At 40.5% G+C, this 27,532-nt stretch overlaps 1 protein-coding gene and 1 pseudogene across 6 annotated transcripts in view; one reads left to right on the plus strand and one right to left on the minus strand.

Annotated features, from left to right (window-relative positions):
- LOC101103227 (C-type lectin domain family 2 member H-like) overlaps positions 1–19,871 on the plus strand; it is a 38,642-nt gene extending 18,771 nt beyond the window's left edge. For 5 of the 6 annotated variants that reach the window (XM_060413433.1, XM_060413434.1, XM_060413435.1 and 2 more), the window contains 5 exons: positions 3,067–3,196; positions 11,911–12,039; positions 15,027–15,202; positions 15,795–15,901; positions 17,375–19,871. In XM_060413433.1, coding sequence (XP_060269416.1) covers positions 3,145–3,196; positions 11,911–12,039; positions 15,027–15,202; positions 15,795–15,901; positions 17,375–17,507 — 597 coding nt within the window. In that variant the 5' untranslated portion in view covers positions 3,067–3,144 and the 3' untranslated portion in view covers positions 17,508–19,871. Of the gene's footprint in view, positions 1–1,811; positions 1,935–2,484; positions 2,567–3,066; positions 3,197–11,910; positions 12,040–15,026; positions 15,203–15,794; positions 15,902–17,374 lie in introns of those variants that run through there. The other variant, XM_060413436.1, reaches the window with a different exon arrangement.
- LOC105614390 (casein kinase II subunit alpha'-like) lies at positions 51–1,243 on the minus strand (annotated as a pseudogene).
- Positions 19,872–27,532: the final 7,661 nt, after the last annotated feature.

Below are 27,532 nucleotides of genomic sequence, written 5' to 3' on the forward strand. Positions count from 1 at the left end.
GCACAGAGAGATGTGCTGGGAAATTAAGCTTTCTTTGAGAGGCCATCATTTGCCAATCTTCATCTGGCTGCCATGAGACCGCTGGGAAGCACAGCATTATCTGCACAAGGCTGGGACTGCTTCTTCACCACGGGGTAGAAGTGTGGGTGCTCCATGGCCTCTTTGTCAGTCAGTCTCTGTTGTTGGTCATATCACAGAAGTTTGTTCAGAAGATCTAGGGCCTCAGGGCTGATAAAGCATCTGTTCTCACTATGGGTAAAATTTTTCCAGCGTTTCCATGAATGTTGTCCACAATATTGTTGAAGTGTAGATCTAGGTCTTTGTGATACTTATTCAGACTCCCATGTAGCTCCTCTGTACCCAGAACCTTGGCAATGCGAACAAGCTGGTCATAGTCATCCTGTCCATGAAAGAAGTGCATGCATGCTAAGTCACTTCAGTCATGTCTCACTCTTTGCAGCCCCATGGACAGCAGTCCACCAGGCTCCTCTGTCCATGGGATTCTCCCTGGCAAGAATACTGGTGCAGGTTGCCATGCGCTCCTCCAGGGGACCTTCCTGACCCAGAGATCAAACCTGAGTCTCATATCTCTTACATTGGCAGGCAGGTTCTTTACCACTAGCGCCACCTGAAAGAAGGGCTCCTTTCAAAAGATCATGCTTGCTAACATACAGCCCAAACTCTACATATCCAAGCTATACTCATACATCTGCTAGTCCACAAAGTGCTCTGGTTCCATGAAGTACCTGGAGGTCACCTGGACATTGTAGTCCTGGGCAGGATGGTAAAGTTCCCCTCCAGACCCCAGTATATCAGTCACAGTTTTCTGTGGTGCTCTTTCATGACATCATGAGGTTTCACATTCCTGTGCATATTCCCTTGATGTGGCAAGTAATTCAGAGCTTTAAGTAGTTATAAAATAAGGATATTTTTAAATTAAGGACATATAAAACCGGATATCAAAATCTGTCAGGATATGAGATGGATCTTAAAATCTGTATTATTGATATATTCAAATACCAGAGCTGGTCTCTCCAACACAGAGTCCTTCACTGTGTTAATCAGCTAAATGATAGTTGTTCCACCAGGAGAGTCCTCCAGAATGATTGCCTTCTCATTTTATCATTTTTTTCTTCCCTGGCTTGAGAATTTTTACAACCACTCTGTCACTGTTGGTGATGTTAACAGCCTCAAATACTTCACTATAATTTCCCCGACCCAAGTTTTCCAACCAGTTGGTTTTTGTTGATTAGATGCTTGGTCGTGTCGGACTCTTTGAGACCCCCATGAACTGCAGCACGCCAGGCTTCCCTGCCCTTCACCATCTGCCAGTTTGCTCACACTCCTGTCCGTCCAGTCAATGATGCCATCCAACCATCTCATCCTCTGCCACTCCCTTCTCCTCCTGCCTTCAGTCTTATCAGGGAGTGAGTCAGTTCTTTCCATCTGGTGGCCAAATTATTGGAGCTTCAGCTTCAGCATCAGTCCTTCCTATGAATATTCAGGATCAATTTCCTAAGTTTAGGATTGACTGGTTAGGTCTCCTTGCTGTCCAAGGGAACCAGCTGGTAATCATCTTGATTATCTGGGCACACTAAGTGCTGCTGTACTTCCTAGCCCCTGCAGGAAGGCCGTCTACGTCATAGCCCCCGTGCTCGCTGCTGCTCAGGCTGTTTCAACTTAGATTCGCCAGCCCAGGCAGGCGGAGATGGGGACAGGGAGGGGATGAGTGGGGTGCCAAGGGTGGCTGGGGCCAGGCGGGCGGAGGCGGAGGCCGGTGGGCGGAGGCAGCCTGGCGGAAGCGGCCTGGCGGAAGCGGCCTGGCGGAAGCTGAGGCCTAGGCAGCGGCGGAGTGAGCGGAGAGGCAGTTCGACTTCGCCGCCAGAAGAGGAGGAGCGCAGCTGGCCCAGGAGCAGGCAGCCACACCAGGCTAGGTTTGCGGGGGTCAGGCGGGCGGGGGGCTCCCAGGGTCGCTGGCCTAGCTGCCCAGTCTTTGGAGCAGCCTGAAGCCAGGCGTGGCAGGCTGTCCTAGGTCTTCAAGCAGCCTCCCTGGCTTGGCTCTCAGCTCCGAGTCTGCCCTGGGGTCATGGGCACCAGCAGAGGCAGCTGCGCCTGAAAGGCGGGGCACAGGATTTAATCCTTGTAGAAGTGAAGTTGCTCAGTCCTGTCCGACTCTTTGCGACCCCATAGACTGTAGCCTACGAGGCTCCTCCGTCCATGGAATTTTCCAGGCAAGAATATTGGAGTGGGTTGCCATTGGCAAATGCCCATGGCGAGTGCCAATTTGTAGTTGACAGAGTTTTTTGGTTTTGGTTTTTGTTTGTTTGTGTGTTTTTCCCTCCATCCTTGTATACAAGTGATCAGTAAGCTGCTGGATACCCAAAGGGAACACTGTACCTCCCTCCAGTTCTCTCCCTGTGCATCTCTCTCTCTCTCTTCTGATACTCTGTAGTCTTACCCCTTCACTTCTCCTGTTCACCTCAGCGAATCTCTTGGCATTTTGTTGGTTTCCCTCTGCTTTGGAAAAGACCCTGATACTGGGAAGGATTGAGGACAACAGGAGAAGGTAAGGACACAGGGTGAAATGGTTGGATGGCATCACCAATTCAGTGGACTTGAGTTTGAGCAAATTCCAGGAGATAGTGAAGGACAGGGAAGTCTGGTGCGCTGCTATTATGGGGTTGCAAAACGTCTGACAACTTAGCATCTGAACAACAAAAACCCACCCCTACAAAGTTGTCTATGGGCTATAAGCTGGGGCAAGTGTAAGGCTCACTGTCCTTCATTGAAAGGTGCCCAGTGATTGAAAAGGATGTTTTGTAACATTTTTCTTATTTCTAGTTTTTTTTTTTTTTTTTTAGTTGATTCAGACAGGGAAGTAAATCTGGTCCCTGTTACTCCATTGTGATAGGGAACAAAAGTCTGTGGAGTAGATCTTTCTAAGTTAAAAGCACTTTGCATTTTAAATTTAAGGTCTGGTCAACAATAAATTTAAAGGTCTTGTCAATTTCACTAATCTTGTTGCTGCTTACTCATTGAATGAAAGTTTCCTGCTTTACTTCTCAGTTCCTGTTTTGGCAACCTGGTGAAAAACAGTGTCGGATACCCTTAAGTAGAAACATAACTCTGACAGAGACGTTGGAAATGTTGCAGGGAAACTCTACCTCGGAAGAAAGTGTGGAAGAGGGGAGATCTGGTAAGTGAAAATTGATCAACTTTGACAAAACAAAATGAGGGTTGAGGGAGGGGAAACTCTTATACCACCAGCCACTGACAGGATAGAAATTGCACCTTAGGACTATCAGTACTCACAGTTAACTTTGATAGAAGGAGATATGTTTTGAGGGTCTAGAGGTGGATGAGAGGACAGGTGTGTAATTGTCACATCAGGTGTTTTGTTACTGGCATGTTACTTAAATATTTCTGCACAGATTTAGGTTACAGAATTTTAAGAGAAAAATGTTCTCTGGATTTATTTTATTAGTTCTCATATTTTCCCCAGGTTGCAGGTGATTTTCACTCTGGCAAGTCACATTATGATATTAAATAACAGAGGATTATATTCCAGAGGTGATGGCAAACAGATACCAACAATTTTGTAATACATATCCTAATAAAAGTTGCCCATACCTACTGTGTAGCACAGGGTACTCTGCTCAATCTTATGTAACCAACTAAATAGGAGAAGAATTTGAATAAGAATAGATTCATTTATATGTTTAAAAAATTAACCATGACACGTATTCTATAGTCTGATTGAATGTAGTAGTGAGATATTTAGAACCTGTTATTTGTTATTTGCTACAAAGACAGATTGTATTTAGACCCTGCCTTTAGGACTTCATCGTCTCAGGGACAGACAAATTGATTTACTATCATTTGATGTGATCTGTGCTACAATGCATTTAATGAAACCTAGCGAGTTGGTGATGGCTGCTGCTTCTGAAATTACTTTTGACTTGGGCCTTGAATGATGGCATCACATTTTCTGGAGGAATAGGAGTAAAAATCACAATTTCTTTCTTTTGTTTTTTAATTTTTAGTAAGTGCAAAACTGTTTTTATTCCATTGGGCACAAAAGTGCCCTGCAACATTTCCTTTTGGAATTAAGGGTAAATGTGATTTTCAGTAATATCATTATGTGTTTCAGCTAAAATCCACTGAGGCTCATTTATGTGAACAAATAATTCTCTTTGTCTTTCCCTCTGTCTCTTTCCCTCTTTATGTCTCTTTCTCTCTCTCACGAGGTCTGGTATACTTCTATATTTATATATTGTGTTATTTCTATATATCAGTTCAGTTCAGCCACCCAGTTGTGTCTGACTCTTTGAGACCCCATGAACCGCACCTCACCAGGCCTCCCTGTCCGTGACCAACTCCCCGAGTTTACCCAAACTCATGTCCATTGAGTTGGTGATGCCACCCAGCCATCTCATCCTCTGTTGTCCCCTTCTCCTCCTGCCCCCAATCTTTCCCACTGTCAGGGTCTTTTCAGATGAGTCAGCTCTTCGCATGAGGAGGCCAAAGTATTGGAGTTTCAGCTTCAGCATCAGTCCTTCCAGTGCACACCCAGGACTGATCTCCTTTAGGATGGACTGGTTGGATCTCCTTGCAGTACAAGGGATTCTCAAGAGTCTTCTCCAACACCACAGTTCAAAAGCAACAAGAACTCGTGAGAGAGAGAAAGAGACATAAAGAGGGAAAGAGACAGAGGGAAAGACAAAGAAAACTATTTGGACACATAAATGAGCCTCAGTAGATTTCAGCTGAAACACTTAATATTACTGAAAATCACATTTACCCTTAATTCCAAAGGGAAACTTCTGTGCTCAGCTCTTCTTATAGTCCAGCTCTCACATCCATACAAGACTACTAGAAAAAAGCATTAGCCATTTAAGGTCCACTATGATCAAAGGACCAGAGAATGAAAATAAGAGAGAGATATAATAACAGAAGTACACTATATATGTACACATATATATAGTATATATACTAATATATATACTATAATAGTATATATACTGTAAAATATGCTATATTCTATACTATAATTTATACAATAGTTTATATATTATACTTTTCTATATATACTATATATGGTACATATATAGATATATAGGTATGTTTACATATGTATGTATATATACTATACATATTTGTATACATATATATGTATACATACATGTATATATGTATATACATATGTATGTGTATATATGTATACATACTATATACATACTATGTATACATACTATACGTATATGTACTATATATGCATACTAAATAGTATATATAGTATAGTATGCTATGTACATATATGTATATATACATGCATATATATGCATATGCATAGATACATGTATCTGTGCATGTATATACATACATTCATATACGTACATGTACATGTATACAGAAAGACATACACACATGTACACATGTACATGTATTACACGTGTGCGCAACATACATATATGTATACATGTGTGTACAGTCATACATATGTAGTATATATGCTATATAGGCTGCTCATGCTGTTGCTGCTAAATCACTTCAGTAATGTCTGACTCTGTGCGACCCCATAGGCTCTGCCGTCCCTAGGATTCTATAGATTATATATACTATCATAGTTTACATACTATAATTTACTGCAATTTTGTCCTCTGGTCCTTTGATCATAATGGATCTTAAATGGCTAAGCTTTATATCATCCTTTTTAGAGTACATGACAAAGTAGTCTATATAATATCTTAACAGACATTGTCACTAGTGATATAAAAATATGAGCATCTTTTAAATATAACCATTTTAGTTAAACAAATTTGATTCAATGAGAGTGTCAGAGTGTTAATGTAACATAGTGATTGATTATTAAAAGAATTTGTTGAAATATAGTACCTGTCTGGCTAATGTTGTTATCAATAAAACTGCATTAAAAAAAAATTGTAACCTCTTGTCACTTTCCCCTGATGTCAGCTGAGAATTAATATCTTACTGTTCTCTAAGAACTTTTGTTTAATAAAGCCATGACTAATTATTGACAAAAAAAGGTTAACTGCAAAAACTAGGGCTATTGGTGAAAGGGTTTGGTGTCGTTACAGGAGCTCCGAAGAGCTCCGGTACCACAGTTCTTTATCTGTGAGCGCAGAAAGAATTCATTGAGAGGCAAAGTGATGAATAAGTGAAAGTGAAAGTCGCTCAGTTGTGTCCGACTCTTTGCGACCCCATGGACAGTAACCTGCCAGGCTCCTCTGTCCATAGAGTTCTCCAGACCGGAATACTGGAGTAGGTAGCCTATCTCTTCTCCAGAAGATCTTCCCAAACCAGGAATCAAACCCAAGTCTTCCATACTGCATGCAGATTCTTTACCATCTTAGTCACTTGGGAAGCCCTGGTGATAGATAAGAAGTGATTTATTAGAATAGAACACTTGTGAGGCTTTCGAGTGGGTGGGCAGTGTCCTCCTGCACTGCAGAACGTACTGGGCTACAGTCAAAGGAAAAGTAGGTGGTGGAGAAGACCTTCTTTGTTTTTCCTGACTACATGTCATACTTCCATCATCAGCTCCTCTCTGTTCTTCTGTGAGATAATTTCTAACACCATTTTTTCACACTAGAAATTTGAAGGTTATTGTGTTCAGAGTGTAATATAAAAGCCATATGAATTTAAAGGGAAACAGGAAGAGGACATGACACACCACAGGAGAGTGTAAGAGCAGTTCCTCTGCTCTTCTGGTTTAAGGATTAAATTGACATGAGATAGATGTCCAAAATCACAAAGAGTTTGCAGACTGATAAAATATATGCACCTTAATGTTGAGAGTTACCTTTTATTCAATGAGAATTTTTAGGTCTTCAAGCCTGGAAGACAATGTCTCATGTAACCCCATAAAAACTGCTCGGAGGAGAGTGGGGAGAAGTCAGGTTATGTAGAAGTTTGGAACAAGGGGCAGGTAATCTGAACATCCAAAGATCGTTGTGATTTAGAGAAAACCAGATATCCCAAGTTAAGGAATGTAGTGATTTCTTTGTACTAGAAGATGCAAGAGTGTGGGGTCACTGAAATCATTCCCTTGAGATGCACCTCAGCTGTCTAGGGCTGGTCTCCTCCACTTTTCCTTAGTGCTCACGGCAGGGAGTGGCTGCAGCTTAATGACTGCCAAATAGCAAGCATCATTCTCCTTCCTAAGCACACTCAAGGCTCAGAATTTCACATTTGGAGGGTCAAAACTGCTGATGGCTGTGACATCCTTGTTTATTGATATGGCAAGAAATTCCACATCTCAAGTTGAATCATATGTATACATGAGACAGACCCAAGAAAACTGGAGAACATTTTGGGGGTGGCAAATTTTATTTCCATATGAAAAAATAGAACAGAAGTAAATAAGCAAGAAAGAGAAATGAAACAGTAAGCAAAGGAGGGTGTTAGGAGAAAGATATAGAGAAATGAAGAAGAAAAAGGGAGGACTTTTAGAATACTGTACTTAGTCACTCAGTCACGTCTGCCTCTTTGCGACCCCATGGACTGTAGCCCACCAGGCTCCTGTGTCCATGTGGATTCGCCAGGCAAGAATACCATGACCTCCTCCAGGGGATCTTCCCAACCCGGGGATCAAACCCAGGTCTCTTACATTGCAGGCACATTCTTTACCAGGTGAGCTACCAGGGAAGCCCCTTTTAGAAATTAGTAGTGAGCAAATAGGAGATTCTTTGGAGAGAGGTAAGAGGAGATTCACATCTTACTCTTCTAAAATGAACAAAAATTGTAGAAGTGTAACTTAAAAAAGTGTTCACAACCTAAAAGTTGAGTATTACCCAAGTTCACTCTGCTCACCCCTGACAATAGGCTAATGAATCTGAGAGATAAGGTGTTAAGGCAAGGAATAGGACTTTATTCAGAGAGCTGGCTGACCAAGAAGATGGCTGACTAACATCTCGAATTAACCATCATGTCGGGGTCTGGATGCCTGGTTATTTTATGGATCAGGTGGGAGGAGGTGAGAAATCAAAGTACAAAGAAAATAACTGTTTTTTTGTCAGCATCTCTTAGAATAGCAAGCCTCATTCCTAGGGATGTGTTAGTTTCAGTTTACGGTCAATCATGGGTGGTGTACATGAAATATTTGCTGTGATGTCAATAAACAAAGATGAAACAGCTCTCTGCAGTTCTGGCCGCCAAATATGAATTTCTGTAAGGCTGGTAATCAGCAGAGGAGGGGTGCCATTTCCCACACAAAGAACAGGAATGTCATAGCCCTTCACAGGTGAGAGGAGTCAGGCTCTCTCCCTGTGAGCCAAACAAAGGCACCCTAGCCCAAGAGGCAGGCAGAAGTGTGGCAGACAGGGCTCCCTGAGTCAGGCCATTATGTATGCCTGTAATAACAAAAGCCGTGAAATGAGAATTAAAGTCACAGAAACAGATCCTGTATGGAGTCAAAATTAACCCTTCCTGGTTACAAGAGTTATGTTTTATTCAGTGGGAACTTTAGAACTCAAGCCAGGGAGACAGCATCTCAAATAACCCTGAGAGAACTGCTCCAAGGAGGCAAGAGGGGAGCCAGGTAGTACAGAAACTGCAACATGTAGCCTTTGAATATCAAAAGATTTTTTTGTAAATTAAAGAAAACCAGATATCCCAGGTTAAGGAATTTAGCACTTTTCTGTGTATGGGAAGATGCAAGAGTCTGGTCTCACTGAAATCATTCTTTTGATATGCACCTCAACTATCCGGGGCCATTATCCTGAGTTTTCATATCCTGAGTTCCTTCAGGGCTCAGCATAGGGAGTGGCTGCAGTCTGAGGGCTACTAGAAGGAGGGATTTCTCCCCTTCCTGAGTTCCCTCAGGGCTCACCAGCTCACGCTTCTGTGCTGGCTGCGATTGCTGATTACTGTGGCATCCTTTGCTTACTGTTATGGCCGGAAATCTTCCATTTCTCAGAAGTCATAACATATGGAATTTCTGAGACAAGTTTGCTTTAATGCAGAACCAGAAAGCATGAAGATGGAAAGTTTTATATGTAGCCAAAATCCAAATGCCATTGTATAGCATTTAAAGAAGTCATTCCTATATTTTTCCCCCCTGCCTAGCATTTAAACTGACGTTCCTGAACATTCTGGGAGATACAGTTGCAATGAGTGAAATGTAGCAGTTAAAGTTAGCAGGAACTTTTAAAAATTATAATTAACATTCAGTAAAATTCACCTTTTGCTGTACATTTCTATGAGTTTTGACAAATACATATAATCATGTGGCCACAACACACTAAGAGTACCCCCCAACACCCCCCAACACACACACACATGCTCTCTGTATATATTTCTTTCCTCTCTCCTCATCATTTGACAACCAATGATTTGTTTTCTATTTTAATACTCTTGCTTTATAAGAATGCCTACAGAGTCAGGCTTTTTTCACCAGCATGATGCATTTGAAATTCATTTATATTGTACTGTATATCAATAGTGTAGACTTAATAAAGAGAGACATTATTCACAAGGACATTCACAAGGACTTTCACAATAGGAAACACTCTCTGAAAAAGGTTCTCACTTTTAAGTAGGCAAGAAGGGGAACAGAACACTTTGTTGGGAAGGGAGAGCGAGGTGGAAGAGCAGGTGGCATTTCCAAAGTCACACTTCTCACGTGTTCTAGGGACACGCGGTCATGATCACACTTGAGTTGGGAAGCATCTCACTGCTTTCTTTATTGCCTTTTTACATTTTCAGGCAATCCAGAGTTTTCGGAGGCTTTGGGGAGGAGAGTCTCAGTAAAATTTACTGACTCAAAGCAAAATAATAAATGAGCAATTGTGAGCATGGGGTCAAGCTTTTCTTTTTTCTTAGTACAAAGTGGTCTTTTTTTACCTTTTTCCCAGCTGAAGGATATTTGAATTGTTGCCAGTTTTTGGTGACAATAAATAAAGTTATTATAAATGTTCAAGTATGGGTTTTGTGTGTAAATGGAAATTTTCATTCCTCTTGCATAGATACCTAGGGATGGCATTGCTAGGGCATGTGGTGGGCTTATGTTTGCCACACCTCACTGCCAAGCTGTTCTCCAAAGTGGCTGACTGTTGCATTTTCAATAGTTTATGAGAATTTCTTTTCTATCATTTCTTCACCATCATTTAGTTTTGTTATTTTATTTGCCACTCTGATACACATCTTGTGACAGCTCACTGTATTTTATGTTTCCCTAGTGACTGGTTGGAGCTTTCCAGGTGGCTCAGTGGTATAAAGAATCCCCCTGCCAAGCAGGAGACATAGGTTTGATCCCTGGATTGGGAAGATGCCCTAAAGAAGGAAATGGCAAACCATTCCAGAATTCTTGCTTGGGAAATCCCATGGACATAGGAGCCAAATTCTATAGACAGAGGAGCCTGGCAGGCTACAGTCTATGGGGTCGCAAAACAGTCACACAAGGTTTAGAAACTAAACAACAATGACTGGTTATGTTGGTTTCTTGATTCATGGGAGCCAGCAGGAGTGATAGGAGCTGCCAGTGGCCACGGGAGTCCACAGTCCCGAGGGTGAAAGGTGGCCTGGGTTACCAGGAGCCTACCAGGAGCCTAATGTCACAGGAGTCACTTGGCTCACTGTAGTTGGCAGGCACTGGGGAGAGGGTGGCCTGCAGGGTGTCACCCAGGGCTGCAGAAGTCAGACTGATGTGATGCTAGAGCAGGTAGACCGGAAATCCGTAGGGAAGTCAAGCACTGCTTTACTCTCCTTTTCCCACAGGGAGAGGGTCTCTCTCTCTGCTGGACTGCTGAGTCCTGAGGGAAGGGTTTGGGGGGCCTGGTCCCCAGGAGTTCACCAGGAGCCAAGCGTCACAGGAGCCCCACCTGGAGCTGCTGGAATTGGCAGGTGCAGTGGGAAGCACGGCTCCTAGGAGCCCACAGGAAGCCCAGGGTGGAAGCTGTCTGAGACTGCATTATCTGCCAGAATTGCTGGAGTGCAAGGAACTGGGATGAGGCAGGTTGTGGCTGTGCCTGGAATCCTTGACTCTTGGGAAGGGATTTTCATGTGCAGATAATTTTCAAATTAATATTTCTAGTGGGAGGTGAGTGGATACCACGTCTAGAAACACTTTCACTTCTTCCGAATCTCTATATGTCTTTTACTTACTTTTCTTTCCTTTTTGGCACTGATAGAACCTCTAGTAAAATGTTAAATTGGTTTGGTGAGAACAGGCATCCTTGCCTTGTTCCTGACCTTTAGAGGAAGGCATTCACTTTTTCACCATTAAGTATCATGTTAGCTGTACTATTTCTATGAAAAGTGAAAGTTCAGTTCATAATTTGTTGGACTTTGTTATTTGGGATGACTCTTACGTTTTCCACATTTTATGTCTATGCATGCATGCATGCATGCTAAGTCACTTCAGTCGTGTCCGACTGTGGGTGACCTTATGGACAGCAGCCCAGAGGCTCCTCTGTCCATGGGATTCTTTAAGCAAGAATACTGGAGTGGATTGCCATTTCCTTCTCCTTTTATGTCTATATCGATGGTCATATCCTTTCTCTTCTCTTATTCTGTGAATGTGATGAATTATATTAATTAGTTTTCTAAAGCTCCTCTTAGAACTTCTAACCAAATTCGTTATTTGTGGAGGTAAATCTGGATTGTTTGCATGTTTTGTTTTCATTCTGATTTCTAGTCTGTCTGTCTCTTACTCCCTTATTAGCTCTTCTTACAATAACTGGAGGACTCTTCAGGGGAAACATACTGTTTCTCTTATGTCTGGGTCGCTTTTGGGCCGTGGCCATCTCTCTTGGACTTGGACCTTTTGTGAGAGAGTTTGGCAATAGGGAAGGTGAGGTAGAGCTGACTTTACATGTTGATTCTGTGATAAATTCAAGTTTTTCTTGAAATGCTTCCATGAGATTGAGATTATGACATTTCTATTTATAGGTAAAGATCTCCGAAAGAAATGCCTAGCAATTATATCTCCTGTTACACCTGCCAAGCTTTGCTCCTGCATCCTGATTATCTTTATACTTGTGGCTCTAAATGTGGTGGTGCTTTCCGCTCTTGTGGCAGGTGAGTTACCTGTTCTCCAAACCGTACCATGTTCTTTGCACATTCACATTGTCAATAAATATTTATTGAGCTCCATATGTGCCAGGGTGTGTGAAATGTTTGAGGTATACCAGTGAACAAAACACAAAAAATTCCCAGGGAACTCCTATTCTATTAGTAACAGAAAGACGCAGATATTATAACATAGGATAACATTGAGATGAATATAAGTGTCCAGGGCAAGCCTCCTTGAGAAGATGACTTTTCTGCAAACTTGAAGGAGATGAAGGAGCCATGTGGCTATGTGGGGAAAGCACTCCAGATGGCAGGAACAAGTAGAATGAAAGGAAGAATCTCCTGGTAGGTTTGGGGAACAGCATGGAGGCTTCTACAGCTGAAGCAAGGTGAGAATGAGGAAAAGTAACAGGCTGGGGGTCAGGGAGGTCACATCCTAATGAGTCAGGTAAAGACTTCAGCTTTTCAATCTGAGCGCAGTGGGGGGTATAGGAAAAGGGAAATTGTAGAAGAATGCCATGATCTAAATTTCATTAGAATAAAACCATTTTGACTGTTGGAAGAAAAGTTAGACTTCGGAAACACCTACTAGGGTAACCTTATAGAAATCCACACCAGAGGGGACCATGGCTTGGTCCTGGTGATAACAGTGGAGGTGGGACCTGGTGTCAGAATCTATCCTGAAAGTTGAACCAACAGTATTTCCTATCAGATTGGATAAGGGAGAAAAAAGTGAGGTTATGAAGGAAAAACATTTATTCTTCCCATTGCCTATACTCTGATATCTTGCTGGTTCAGAGCATCTAACAAGGGCCCAAATATTTTTATACATATTTAACAGAAATACATATAGAATAGCATTTCCAGAAACACTGAAAATACTACATTGTATTTTTGGTACTAAAATCAATAATTGAACTATGCCACGTTTTGTCTACTAGAAGGTTTTATACCCCTAAGAAATGTAGCATAGTAAAATCTAGGAAAGGTAAGGAGTTTGCATTTCTTTTGTCAAGAGTAAGAAGGACTGATACTAAAGAAGATGTGGGGAAAGGGAAATCCATATGATGCTAGGAAAGAGTACTACAGGAATTAAATGCTACAGAAATTGATTTCCTTAAAACCGTTAGTGTCCATGGACCCCTGAGAAGTGAGATGCACAGATTCTCTGGTTGAAATTCAGTGGATTGATGGCTTTTGTGCCTGAGATAAGACTGTTAGTGATAACTCTGGGAGGCAACATCAAATGTACAATGTGTACTTCAAGACTGACCTCAGGGGAAAAAGTCACCAGATAAAATATATATATATATGTATATTCATATGTTAGTTTTCAGAGAACATTCTTTCCAAGGCAAATTCTCAATCTAATAAAATCATTTAGGAGAAACAACTATCACTAGCTTGCACTCAGCAAGTGACCACAGATCTCGATATTACATTTTCCAAGAACCAAAAAAAGGACATAGATCTTGGAGAAGTCTACTGTTTTGGCAAGCAGCAAAGTACAATCACTTTTCCACACACTAAGTAGCAGTTGGTGTTTTATGAATGGTTAAAGCTGGTAGCATTTCACAAGGCATTAGAAATATTAGTTGGAAGTTCATTCAGTTCAGTTCAGTCACTCAGTTGTGTCCAACTCTTGTGACTCCATGAATTGCAGCACGCCAGGCCTCCCTGTCCATCACCAACTCTCAGAGTTCACTCAAACTCATGTCCATTGAGTCGGTGATGCCATCCAGCCATCTCATCCTCTGCTGTCCCCTTCTCCCCCTGCCCCCAATCCTTCCCAGCATCAGAGTCTTTACCAATGAGTCAACTCTTCTCATGAGGTGGCCAAACTACTGGAGTTTCTGCTTTAGCATCATTTCTTCCAAAGAACACCCAAGAATGATCTCCTTTAGAATGGACTGGTTGGATCTCCTTGCAGTCCAAGGGACTCTCAAGAGTCTTCTCCAACACCACAGTTCGAAAGCATCAATTCTTTGGCACTCAGCTTTCTTCACAGTGCAACTCTCACATCCATACATGACCACTGGAAAAATCATAGCCTTGACTAGATGGACCTTTGTTGGCAAAGTAATGTTCATTACAGCTCGGCAATTCTGCATATAACCCAAAGTTGGGTGGCATCCATAGAGAGTGTTTAGTACATAGACAAGCACCTGAGAATATGACTCTGGAAGCAAAATAATATGAAATTATGTAGAATGGTGCCAAAATACATATAAAGTAAAACTGTGCATTCTGATAAACAAACGCATTGGGCATGGAAGATGTTTCTAACAATCTGTCTGCCTATGAAAAGTAGGTCTTGGTCAGATTTTAAGAAAAACAAAATGCTGTTTGCACAGCCATAAAAGTCTAGTTTAGTTTATATTTGGCCATGTTTTTCTTCAAACTCCTCATTTTGGAATTTAGTTTTGCTGTATTTACATATATGAATACATGTGTATATATGTACATACATACATATGTGAGATATATATATATATATAAAGATCAACCTCAAGATGGTAAGTGGAGTAATAGGTAAAAGGGATGAGAAAATTTCTTTGTTATGCTTCACTGTGTCTGTCCAACTTTTAGTGAGAACAGAGAGCTGGTTCCACAAATCTATATATAAAAAATGGTGCCAACATACATATAAAGAAAAACTATTCTTTGGGAAAACAGTGGAGTTTGGACTGGGAAGACATTTCTAAGAATCTGTCTGCCTATAGAAAGTAGCCCATGTTCAGATTTTGAGGAAAACAAAACGCTATTAGCCAAGGCCATAAAAATACAAGACTCTAGCTGTTCTTTGGCATGCTTTTCTTCAAAGCTCTCATTTTGGAATTTAGTTATACTATACCTACATATACATGTACACACATGTATATATGTATAACTAGACCTGTATATATGTATAACTCAGAATGTTAAGTGGAAAAATAGATAACATGAATGGGAAATTTGTTTGTTATGCTTCTCTGTGTCTGTCCAACTTTTAGCGAGAAGCAGAAAGCCAGAGTTAAAAGTTCTGTATGTCACCTGCCCAGAAGGATGGATTGGATTTGGGAGTAAGTGTTTTTATTTTTCTGAAGAATCGAAGAATTGGACATTCAGTCAGACATCCTGTACTAAAATGGAAGCTGTTCTTGCTCAGTTTGAAATGGAGGAGGAGCTGGTAAGGAATATTTTTGGATCATGTTCTTTGTTAAATACTTAGCCCCTGAGAAGGCTATAGGCCGCACAGGGTGACAGCTGAAAGAAGAGGAAGGCTCCCATTCCAGGCAGACTTGGGGGCTTGGAGAGCATATTAGTGCCTGGCATTTCTTGGTTATGTTCTCTGCCTGGAACCCATGTGAGACAATTTGGACACATTCTCTCATGTAATCCTCATAGTTAATCTTCAAATTAGATATATTGTTCCCATTGTAAAAAGAAGTATGCTAATCATGTAATTTATCATCCAAGTTGGGACATTTTGGGGAGTGAAAGTGACCATAGTATATTGGAAGTGACAATATTATGTTGGAACCATAGGCATAACCTGGGACTTTCCTGGTCAAATTGATATGTGTGATCACTTTAACGTAATTTAGGATCAAAGACATTTGAGTAACTTAAGCTGAGAACTGGGGACTAGTCTTCTCCCTTCAATGTCTAAGCTTCTCAACCTTACCAGGCTGTCATGCAAAGAGAGAAGGCTGGGGGGAAGAGGACTCAAAGGTAAAATGAAGGAGACATGTGTTTTTGCTTTTGGTGTTTTATAATAGAACTTTCTGAAAAGATACAAAGGCCCTTCTGACCATTGGATTGGCCTTAGCAGAGAATCATCACATCATGCTTGGAAGTGGACAGACAACTCTAAATATAATGCCTCGTAAGTTTTCAGACTGTCTTCTATTCTATTTATGTGTAGTTTGGGTGTGAATTGTATTTTGGGGAATGTAAATTTAATATCATGGAAAGTTTGCTGCACTATGAGGTATAAAATAGAAATCCTTTGTACGCTCTTCTGTTTATTATCTGTGCCTTTGAGAAAACTTCACGTATCATGTTTTTAATTGAAATCTTCAGCATGATGATGACATTGGACATATTCATCCACTTTCACCCACTGACTTAAACTGTGCTGAAATCCATATTTAGAATGTAGAGAGAACAGCTGAGGTACTCTGGGATCCTACCGTCTTGGAAAGGCACTGAAGAATTGGTATCCACAGACCCTCAGTCCACTCTGCTCGCTGCCCTGTCCATTCCTAAAGGGAAGGTCATCAGAGAACCAGTGGGAATCCCTCCTGTGATAATTTATCCCTGGAAGGAACTTAGTAACACATCTTCGGTTGTGAACACTTCAGTGGGAATGTTTTAAATGTAACCATTTTGGAGCATATAGAATATAAGGGGCAATCACTTCCCTCAATCAAAGCTAAGCCCATTTAAGAATTTTCTAGTAAGCACATATGTTTATTTTCACACATGTATGAAACAGGTCAGGAGAACACTGAAAATCATGTTCCCTGAAAGCTAATTAAAATAATCAGTAAACGATCAAAAATAAGAATAGAAAAGAGTTTTATTTGAGCCAAGTTGAGGACTAGCCCAGAAGCCTACTTTGCAGATTTACTCTGAGAAACTGCTTTAGAGAAACAGGGTTTCTGGCCCTGTTTTACATCTTGTCAGAAAAGAGAACATTAAACAAGTCAGAGTTACATTCCTTCAAGGTTTTGCTTTAATAAAAAAATAAAAAAGAATAGACCAGCAAGCACACGGTGGGTCAATATGGCATTGGCACCTGGGAAGGGTCTTATCATCGAAGCAGGACCAGAGTTGGTGTCTCAAGAAGAGGGACATTTCAACTTTATTTTTAATTTGGACATTCTTCACTTCTGCTCAGTGTGCCCTTTTGTTTAATAATTAAAGCAGATGTACAGTGGATGTTTATTATGGCACAGAGAGAGTATTTTATAGCATAAAAGTCAAGTTAAGACATGTATAAGCCAGAATGACTTACCGATATTTCAGTATGTGACAATTTCTTTTATCACCACCCATGGCAGCAGTTCACTTGGCTACATCAGCGAGCCCTAGTTAAATACCTAGTCAACAACATAACTGACTTTGGGATGGATGATGATAATCTTCCAATATTCCAGCAGGGACTTTGAGAATACAAAAGGAACTGAATACAGAAATGGTGTATACTTACTCAGAAGCCTTATGAACAACAGATTTTCATTTTTTTCTTGTCCGCATTAAAAATACCTGGAGTGGAGGTGCTGAAGATTATAGAGGAGGAACAAATGTAATTGTCCAGCCTATGCTTTTTTAACATTTTCATGTTTGGTTTTAGGTTCGTCATCACAGGCGATGGGGAACGTGGCTACCTGAATGACCTTGGAGTTAGCAGTGCCAGAAGTTATACAGATAGAAAATGGATTTGCAGCAAACAAATCATGTCCTTAAATTCTTCAAGGCCTTTTTAGGGAATTTAACACACCATCCCTAAGGGATGCATTAAAAATTGTTTTTATATAAACATTTTATAAATGTTTATATATACATTGTAAACAGCTGCTCTATTGCTTGCTCTGCCAAAAATATCAATATTTATTTATAGTGTTTGTTAACCGCATAGAAGCAAGCTATACTTGAATGAGATAGGGATTTGGAAGTGAGATTCTAAATTAAGTAGGTGTTAAATAATATGAGTTTATGTTTATGTTTTGCACCCATAAATATGAAAGAATTCCCTTTTTTCCATACAAACAGCACTTTATTTGCACACATGAGACCATAAAAATGACTATGATAGCTAAAACCATGCACAATTATTTTAATAACCAATGAGAAATGTTACAACTGGTTAACACATTCAAAATTCCCTTACTGTCAGTTCCAAATGTACATGGTCACTGTTTTTGGACTTCCCTGGTGGCACAGTGGATAAAAATCTGCCTGCCAATGCAGCGGACATGGGTTCCATTCCTGGTCCAGAGATATTCTATTCCCCACACAGCAGCTAGGCTTTTGTGCCACAACTACTGAGCCCAGAGCCCATGAGCCACAACTAGGAGCCCGAGGGCTGCAACTACTGAAGCCTCAGCCTAGAGCCTGTGCTCCACTGCAGGGGACATCACCACAATGAGAAACCCACACACTGCAGCGACAGCCCAGTGCAGCCAAAAATAGTAATTAATTGGAAACAAATCTATAGAGAAGTTTCTAACACTACTGAGACTAGGGACTTCCCTGGTGGTCCAGTGGCTGAGACTCTGCTGCCAGTACAAAGGGACTATTGGATCCCTGGCCAGGGAACCAAAACTTGCATCCCGCAAACAAGAGGTCCCACTTCCAGCAATTAAAGATTCCACATGCTGTACAACAAAGTGAATCAGATGTACCTCATGTGAAATCTTTAGTTGTGGCATGTGAGATTTTGCTCCAATAATAATAAATTATCCATTTACCACAATAAGTAGGAAACGAAAGAAATCATAAAATTGAAAAACAAACAACCAAACTAGGTTTTACATGCCAAAATGAATACCAAAGATCCCACATGCTGCAACTAAGATCTGGGGCAGCCAAAAAATTTTAAAAATTACTAAGACTAATCTTTATTTTAGATTCTGTATTTTAAGGCATTAGGAAAAATGTAAAGGTGCCTTTTACACTTTAATTCTCAGTGTTTCTGTTTTAAATTACAGTGTGCTAAGTAAACATTATATCTATAAACACATACCAATCTGTTTTCTACACTTTATTGGATTTTAAAAATCCTGCTTTTATCCCATTTAAATCACAAATAGTGAATTACCACCACACATTACCCGTGTGATACCCAGTCTCACATATGTTTATGTATGATTGAGTTTTAGAAACAGAATATTTTAGATTTTTACAGTATTAGCTGCGCTGTACTGATGAGTCCAAAAATGGACTAAATAGCAATTTATAATGCATCTTCTGTCTTTATGTATTGGGTTGTCCAGTGAATAAGATCTCACAGAATAGACAATCCAAATGACATTTTGGGCCAAACCAGTGCTTCCATTTCTCTCATCTTAGTGGTGTGCTTCTCATCTTCTTTCTTTAAAATTTTATCTACAACTATATTCCAATGAAAATTATGTTAATTTCAGGTGCACAGCAGAGTGAATCAACTGGGCATGTACATGTACATGTGTGCACTCTTTTAGATTCTTTCCCCATAGGAATTAACACAGTGTAGAGTTTCCCTGGTCAATGCATTATTCCTTACCAATTATTTATTTTATAGAGAGTGGTGTATATGTCAGTTTTAGTCTCCCGTTTTGTCCCCCTACTCCTTTTTACACCCTTTTACTACCTGGTAAGCATAAGTTTGATTTCTACATCTATGACTCTATTTCCGTTTTGTAGACAAGTTCATTTGTACCTCTTTTTTTTAAGATTTCATGTATAAGTGATATCATATGTTTGTCACCAATTTCTCCTTGTAATTTTATATAAATATATATAGATATTAATATAAATATATAATGCTATATATAAATATATATTTATATTATATAATATATAAAATTTTATATACTTGAAATTATGTATACTTGATGATTTTTGTCTTAAAGTCCTTTTACCTCAGGTTTTATAACATGCATGGACTATGTCTAGTTCACTTTTGTGTCCTCAGAGACTAGTATACCATCTCAAGTACAGAATGTTCTAAACATACTTGTGAATATACAATATCTTCCTGACTATTATGTGCTGCCCTGTTTGCTTGGTTTGCTGCTGCTAATTTTCTCAAAGAAAGCTAAATTTTCACAGAAATCTGGAAAGTAAAATAAATCAATCAGTAAAATCTATATTGGTAAACTTGGCGTGATTAACTTACAAATGATGTTTGAGTCAAACTGTGACCCTAACTGACTTAGTATCCTTTTACAAGCTGGTTTCATTAACAAAGATTAGGACAACAATGTATGGGTAAAACATACTGGTTTGTCAAGTCTCTTCTGAGTCTTAGGCAGAACCCACTTGAAGACAGAGTCTATGGTAAATACACAGTATATTAACATAGCTTAAGACAAACATTTCCATAAGAAAAATGCATTGCTTAGCTCAAGGTTTGAGAAAAGTTAAATTCAGGTGAATGACAGAATGATCTCTGTTCATTTCCAAGGGAAACCATTCAGTATCATAGTAATCCAAGCCTAAGCCACAACCAGAAATGCAGAGGAAGCTGAAGTTGAACAGTTCTATGAAGACCTCCAAGACCTTTCAGAATGAACACCCAAAAAAGATGTCCTTTTCATTATACGGGACTGAAATGCAAAAGTAAACACCTGGGGTAACAGACAAATTTGGCCTTGGAATACAGAATGAAGCAGGGCAAAGGCAAATAGAGTTTTTCCAAGAGAATGCACTGGTCATAGCAAACACCCTCTTCCAACAGCACAAGAGAAGACTCTACACATGGACATCACAAGATGGACAACACTGAAATCAGATTGATTATATTCTTTGCAGCCAAAGAAGAAGAAGTTCTATACAGTCAGCAAAAACAAGACCAGGAGCTGATTGTGGCTCAGATCATGAACTCCTTATTGCCAAATTCAGACTTGAAGAAAGTAGGGAAAACCACTAGACCATTCAGGTATGACCTAAATCGAATCCCTTATGATTATACAGTGGAAGTGAGAAATAGACTTAAGGGCCTAGATCTGATAGAGAGAGTGCCCAGTGTACTATGGATGGAGGTTTGTGACATTGTACAAGTGACAGGGATGAAGACCATCCCCATGGAAAAGCAAAAAAGCAAAATAGCTGTCTGGGGAGGCCTTACAAATAACTGTGAAAAGAAGAGAAGTGAAAAGCAAAGTAGAAAAAGAAAGATATGAGCATCTGAATGCAGAATTCCAAAGAATAGCAAGGAGAGGTAAGAAAGCCTTCTTCAGCGATCAATGCAAAGAAATAGAGGAAAACAACAGAATGGTTAAACTAGAGATCGCTTCAAGAACGTTAGATTTACCAAGGGAACATTTCATGCAAAGATGGGCTCAATAAAGGACAGAAACTGGATGGACCTAACAGAAGCAGAAGATATTAAAAAGAAGTGGGAAGAAAACACAAGAACTATACAGAAAAGATCTTCACAACCAAGATAATCATGATGGTGTGATCACTCACCTAGAGCCAGACTTTCTAGAATATGAAGACAGCTGGGCCTTAGAAAGCATCACTACGAACAAAGCTAGTGGAGGTGATGGAATTCCAGTTGAGCTATTTAAAATCCTGAAAGATGATGCTGTGAAAGTGCTGCACTCAATATGTCAGCAAATTTGGAAAACTCAGCAGTGGCCACAGGACTGGAAAAGGTCAGTTTTCATTCCAATTCCAAAGAAAGGCAGTGCCAAAAAATGCTCAAACTACCGCGTATTGCACTCATCTCACATGCTATTAAAGTAATGCTCAAAATTCTCCAAGCCAGGCTTCAGCAATACGTGAACCATGAACTTCCAGATGTTCAAGCTGGTTTTAGAAAAGGCAGAGGAATCAGAGATCAAAATGCCAACATCCGCTGGATCATCAAAAAAGCAAAAGAGTTCCAGGAAAACATCTATTTCTGCTTTATTGAGTATGCCAAAGCCTTTAGCTGTGTGGATCACAATAAACTGTGGAAACTTCTGAAAGAGATGGGAATACCAGACGACCTGATCTGCCTCTTGAGAAACCTATATGCAGGTCAGAAAGCAACAGTTAGAACTGGACATGGAACAACAGATTGGTTCCAAATAGGAAAAGGAGTGCATCAAGGCTGTATATTGTCACCCTGCTTATTTAACTTCTATGCAGAGTACATCATGAGAAACGCTGGACTGGAAGAAACACAAGCTGGAATCAAGATTGCTGGGAGAAATAACAATAACTTCAGATATGCAGATGACCCTTATGGCAGAAAGAGAAGAGGACCTAAAAAGCCTCTTGATGAAAATGAAAGAAGAGAGTGAAAAAATTGGCTTAAAGCTCAACATTCAGAAAATGAAGATCATGGCATCTGGTCCCATCACTTCGTGGGAAATAGATGGGGAAACAGTGGAGACAGTGTCAGACTTTATTTTTGGGGGCTCCAAAATCACTGCAGATGGTGATTGCAGCCATGAAATTAAAAGACGCTTACTCCTTGGAAGGAAAGTTATGACCAACCTAGATAGTATATTGATAACCAGAGACATTACTTTGCCGACAAAGGTCCACCTAGTCAAGGCTATGGTTTTTCATGTGGTCATGTATGAATGTGAGAGTTGGACTGTGAAGAAAGCTGAGTGCCGTAGAATTGATGCTTTTGAACTATGGTGTTGGAGAAGACTCTTGAGAGTCCCTTAGACTGCAAGGACATCCAACCAGTCCATTCTAAAGGAGATCAGTCCTGGGTGTTCATTGGAAGAACTGATGCTAAAGCTGAAACTCCAGTACTTGGGCCACCTCATGTGAAGAGTTGACTCATTGGAAAAGACTCTGATGCTGGGAGGGATTGGGTGTTGGAGGAGAAGGGGCCGACAGAGGATGATATGGCCAGACGGGATCATTGACTTTATGGGCGTGAGTTTGAGTGAACTCCTGGAGTTGGTGACAGACAGGAAGGCCTGGCGTGCTGCAATTCATGGGGTTTCAGACTCGGACACAACTGTGCAACTGAACTGAAATTCAGGTGGAGCCAGATGTCGTCATGACAACACAGAATTTTAAGAGGAACCTCCTTTTAAATTTATATAGAGAATGGGAAATAATCTAACAGTTGCTTGTTTCCTCCTGCTTCTGCTTAAGAGAAAGATTAAAAAATGTCTGACACTTACAGCCTATTTCCTTTGTTTGGAGACCCCTGGCTTCCTGCCTGTTACCCTCTCATTGTGACCTTTATAAATTACTTCAAAGCAGAGATACTTCACTTGAAAAATAAATAGCTCACCCATTTCACTGGCTAGTTTAAAGATTCAAATCAGGTAAAGGATGAAAATCTCTTGTTACTGTATTTGACTCCATAAGTATTTAATACATAGTTTTTCTTCCATCATTGCTCTATGGAAATGAAAGTAAAAATAACAGCAATAGCATTTTGTTATATTTTTGTGATGGGTATTAGATCAGCATCTAATTTGGGTATGTGGGTGTGCATGTTTAACTGTTCAAGTATCATTTGTTGAAAAGACTTTTTCTCCATTGAATTTGTTGTAGCTATGCATTCTGGGAAACAAATTGACTCAGAAGTACAATGCAGATAGTGGAGTGCAGTTTATATACAGTGGCAGGCCCAAGGCAGAGTCTCCTCTTAGCCAAGGACCCTGACCAGTTTTTGTGAAAACCTTATATACCCTAAGTGTATGTGCTCAAACCCACCTCCTCAAATTCCTTGAAACTAGTCTGGACAAGGTAAAAGAGAGATAAGATCAAAGTTAACCCAAGATTCATGTGTCATAGCCTGGATAGTTAAATAGTGGACATTTATCAATAGGCCTGTGGTCATACGCCGATAAGCATAATGGGATTTACGACTTTGCTCTGTTACAGAGATAATTAGTATATTCTTTTAGGCTACAGAGAGTCTAGGTACAAGTCCTGAGGCTCCTTCATCCAAGGGGTCTGGTTTTCCATTAATATGTCATTTCCATAGATACTGGGCATATGGCTCAAAGTCCACATTCAGGCCCAAGATAGAGTCCTGCTTTCAAGATGAACTCCTTATTGCCAAATTCAGACTTAAATTGAAAAAAGTGGGGAAAACCACTAGACCATTCAGGTATGACCTAAATTAAATCCTTTATGATTATACAGTGGAAGTAATGCTGGGAACCAGCATGAGGAATCCTGCCCGTGGCAATGGTCATGAGGAAGGAAGCCAGACAAAATGCAAAGGTGTGATCTAGCTTCAGGGGTTCCCCCTGAGTTTTCCTGAACATCTACCCCCAAAAACCAGATTTGGCCTGATTTTATTGTACTGTGTTTCCACTCTTCTGCCTCTAAAAGGAATTAACTTAGGGCTCCAGTTAACAGTCTCCTGCATGTAAAAAGAATGTCTTGGTCTGAACCCCCTTTGATGGCTCTCTAACTTGCCTGACAGTTGGGGACTTTTACAACTTGTGAATTGCTTACAGCCCCCCAACCAGGAGAGGCACAAAGCTTAAAGCATGTTAAAGATACAGAGCCTTTTCTAAAGAGCTAACAATATTGGTGACAGGTGTTCACTGTTGACTCAATGACTGCTGCCAGGCCTCCATATTCTTTATCTTTTAGGCACCTGAAAGATATTAATCAATGTAATTGGGATATAGGAATAGGAATATAGTAGTTTTAATGTTAGCAACACTAGACTTTTGAGTTAATTACTTTTCTTTGTTGTATATCACTGCACTCCTCTTGTGTCTTTGCTATGTAAGAATGTAACTTTATTTAGTGCTTTCTGAGAGTGGCACCAGACTTTGGCAAGAACAACACAAATAAGCCTTCTGGTCGACAAACCCTTATCAGAAAAGGGCCGTAAAATGTTAATTGGCCCTCTGGCCAGAAGATGGTGTAAATCACCTAAGTGCCGGGAGCCAGCGTGAGGATTTCCACCCGTGACAAGGTCATGCGACAGAGCTCTGATGGCAAGGCTAATCAGACCTCAGGTTTTCCCCCTGGAATTTCCTGAGCATCCACCCCCCAAAAATAAGAATCTGCCTGCTTTTCCACTCTTCTGACATTCTATGGATAAAGTCAATCCAGGGCTTTAGTCTTCTGCCTTTGAAAGAGTGTTTCAATCCAAAATCCCCTCTTGATGGCTTTTTAGCCTGCCTGCAGGACTCGCACAGCTGCGCCTGTGATTGTTTGAGGCCTCCTGACCGCAGGAGGCACAGGAAGCTTAAAACATCCTAGGAATGTAGGGGCTTCCGAGGAGTCAAAGTCACTAGAATAGGACTGATTAAAAGTTTCATTTGTTGAGCCAATACTTGCTGCCAAATTTTCATATCCTTTATTTTTAGATATAGTTGGTATATAGAAAAACAAGTAGTAGACCTGGTATTAGCAACATTAGATCTTTGAGTTAAGTACCTTCTTTGTTATAACCCACTGCACCTTTGTTCTATAGAGATGTAACTTTAGCGCTTTAAGGAGATGCAGATTAAAGAAAAACACTTAGGGGAAATGAAATTAACATTCATTAAGGAAGAGAGCCAAAAAGTGTTAACAAGCCTCTTGGCCAGAAGATAATGTAAATCACCTGAGACCTTTTGTATACAAAAAGATATACAGAAAGAGTCTGGGCTGCTAAAGCTACATAATTTTGTATTACCCATTGATCTCTATGTATTATCAAAAGTATAAAAGGCCTTGAAGGACAATAGAAGGAGAGCCAGTCCCTGGAATGGTTTCCCCCGTGTCTCCTCTTTACTCTAATTTCAGGCTGAATTCCCATCTGGGGCGTGAAGGCTCACTATGTCTACTTACTTGTCCTGGCTTTTAAGATCCGTAAGAGAGAGAGCCCAAGGCGGAGCACTCTCCGATATTCAAACGGGCACCGGCGGCCTAACGTAGATGGTGCAAGCTCCTTGTCTGGAACTTTATTGGTTTTCCATGTAACCCAAGTTAATCAGCCTCTTCTCTCCACTTAATCTTCCTACTACACTATTTCTTCCTAATCGAATCTTATATTAATAAATAAATGTTTTCCTCGCCAACTCCGTCCACCCTTCGAATTCCCTGGATCCACTGGGGCTGGACCCCGGCACCTAAGACTTGTGTATACAATTAGGTATGCAGAGAGAAAGCCTGGTTTTGATAAGAGTCAGGGCTGCTGATGCTGCATAATTTTGTATTACCCATTGATCTCTATGTACAATCAAAAAGGTATAAAAGCCCTTTCTAGACAATAGAGGCTGGGCCAGTCACTGGACTGATCTCCCTGTGTCTTCTCTTTACTCTAATTTCTGGCTGAATTCACATCTGGGGCTGCCGGGAGCCAGCGTGAGGAACTCCGCCCATGGCAAAAGTCATGAGGAAGGAGGCTTCGGCATACACAAAGGCATGATCAAGCCTCAGGAAACCCCCTGTTCCCGAGCATCTAACCCCAAAACCAGAGTCTGTTTCATGCTCTCACCCACACCTCTGACTTTACGGGGGGCTCTCCCACATAACCATTTCTCTCGGAGAAGGAGTTAACTTGCAGCTCCAGTTAATAAAAATTCCTGGGCGTGACAAGAGTGTTTCAACTTAGAAATTCCTCTGGAGTTCCTCTAGCCTCCCTGATCAGGTTCGTCCAGCCACATGAGATTGTTTACAGCCTCCCAACCTTGAGAGGCACGAGATGCTTTAAAACTTTCTAAATACAGACTCTTTTGAGAAGTTAGAAAATTATTAGTATAGTATAGTGGGTTGATTAGAAATTATATCGGTAAAGGGTTTTTTCATTTGTCCTGCCAATAATCACTGCTAATTCCCTGCCCTGGGTATGACAAGGGTGTCTCAGGTCAAACCTCTCTGCTGACAGACTAGCTTGTGTGACAACCTCTCAACCATAAACAGCACAGAGAGTTTGGAGTATTAGCATAGGGCTTTTCTCATTGTTGAGTCAATGATTGCCGCCAGGCCTCCATATCCTTAGGCACCTGGGAATATATTAATCAATGTATTTGGAATATAGAAAAGGAAATATAGTAGTTTTTGATGTTAGCAATACTAGACTTTTTGAGTTAATGAATTTTCTCTTTTGTTATAGATCACTGTACTTTGTTATAAATCACTGTGTCCTTGCTATGCAAAAATGTAACTTTATCACTATCTCAAGACTAAATAGACCATAAAGGGAACATTGGTGAAGGGTTTTCATTTGTGGGGCTGATGTTTGCTGCTAAATCTCCATATTCCTTGCCCTTATAATGAAAATAACTAGCATATAGAAGAAATAAGTATTAGCCTTTAAGATTAATCATGTTAAACCTTAGGTTAAGTAAATTCCTTTCTTGATTGTAACTCACTACACCCTCACCCTATAGGAATGCAACTTTATTTGGAGGGTGGTGCCTGATTTAAGAAAAAAATCACCCCTGGAAAAATAAGTTTTCTGGTTAACTGACCGGTATCAGAAAGGGCTATAAAATGTCTGCAGACCTCATGGCCAGAAGATGATGTAAAAACCCATAAGACCTTTGTGTAATTTTATATGAAGCACCTGATTGTGACAAGGGTCAGGTCTGCTGACCCCCACGTGACTCTGTATTCATCCCTATCCATAACAAAAGGTATATAAACAAACCTGAAAAATAAAGAAATCGGATCAGTTTCTGGAAAGACTGATTCCCCCGTGTCGTTTCTTTCTTGCTCCCCGCTTTCCTGGCTGAATTCCCATCTGAAATGTGGGTACTCACCAAGCCTGCTAATTCTGCCTGGGCTTCTGAGATTGGACCGGGGAGGCCTCAGTGCCTCGTCTCCTTCGGGAGAATGGAAAGACGCCTGTGGCCTACGTAGGTGGTGATTGGTATTCCACGAAAAC

Source organism: Ovis aries, chromosome 3, assembly GCF_016772045.2.
Source record: "Ovis aries strain OAR_USU_Benz2616 breed Rambouillet chromosome 3, ARS-UI_Ramb_v3.0, whole genome shotgun sequence".
Lineage (NCBI taxonomy): Eukaryota > Metazoa > Chordata > Mammalia > Artiodactyla > Bovidae > Ovis > Ovis aries.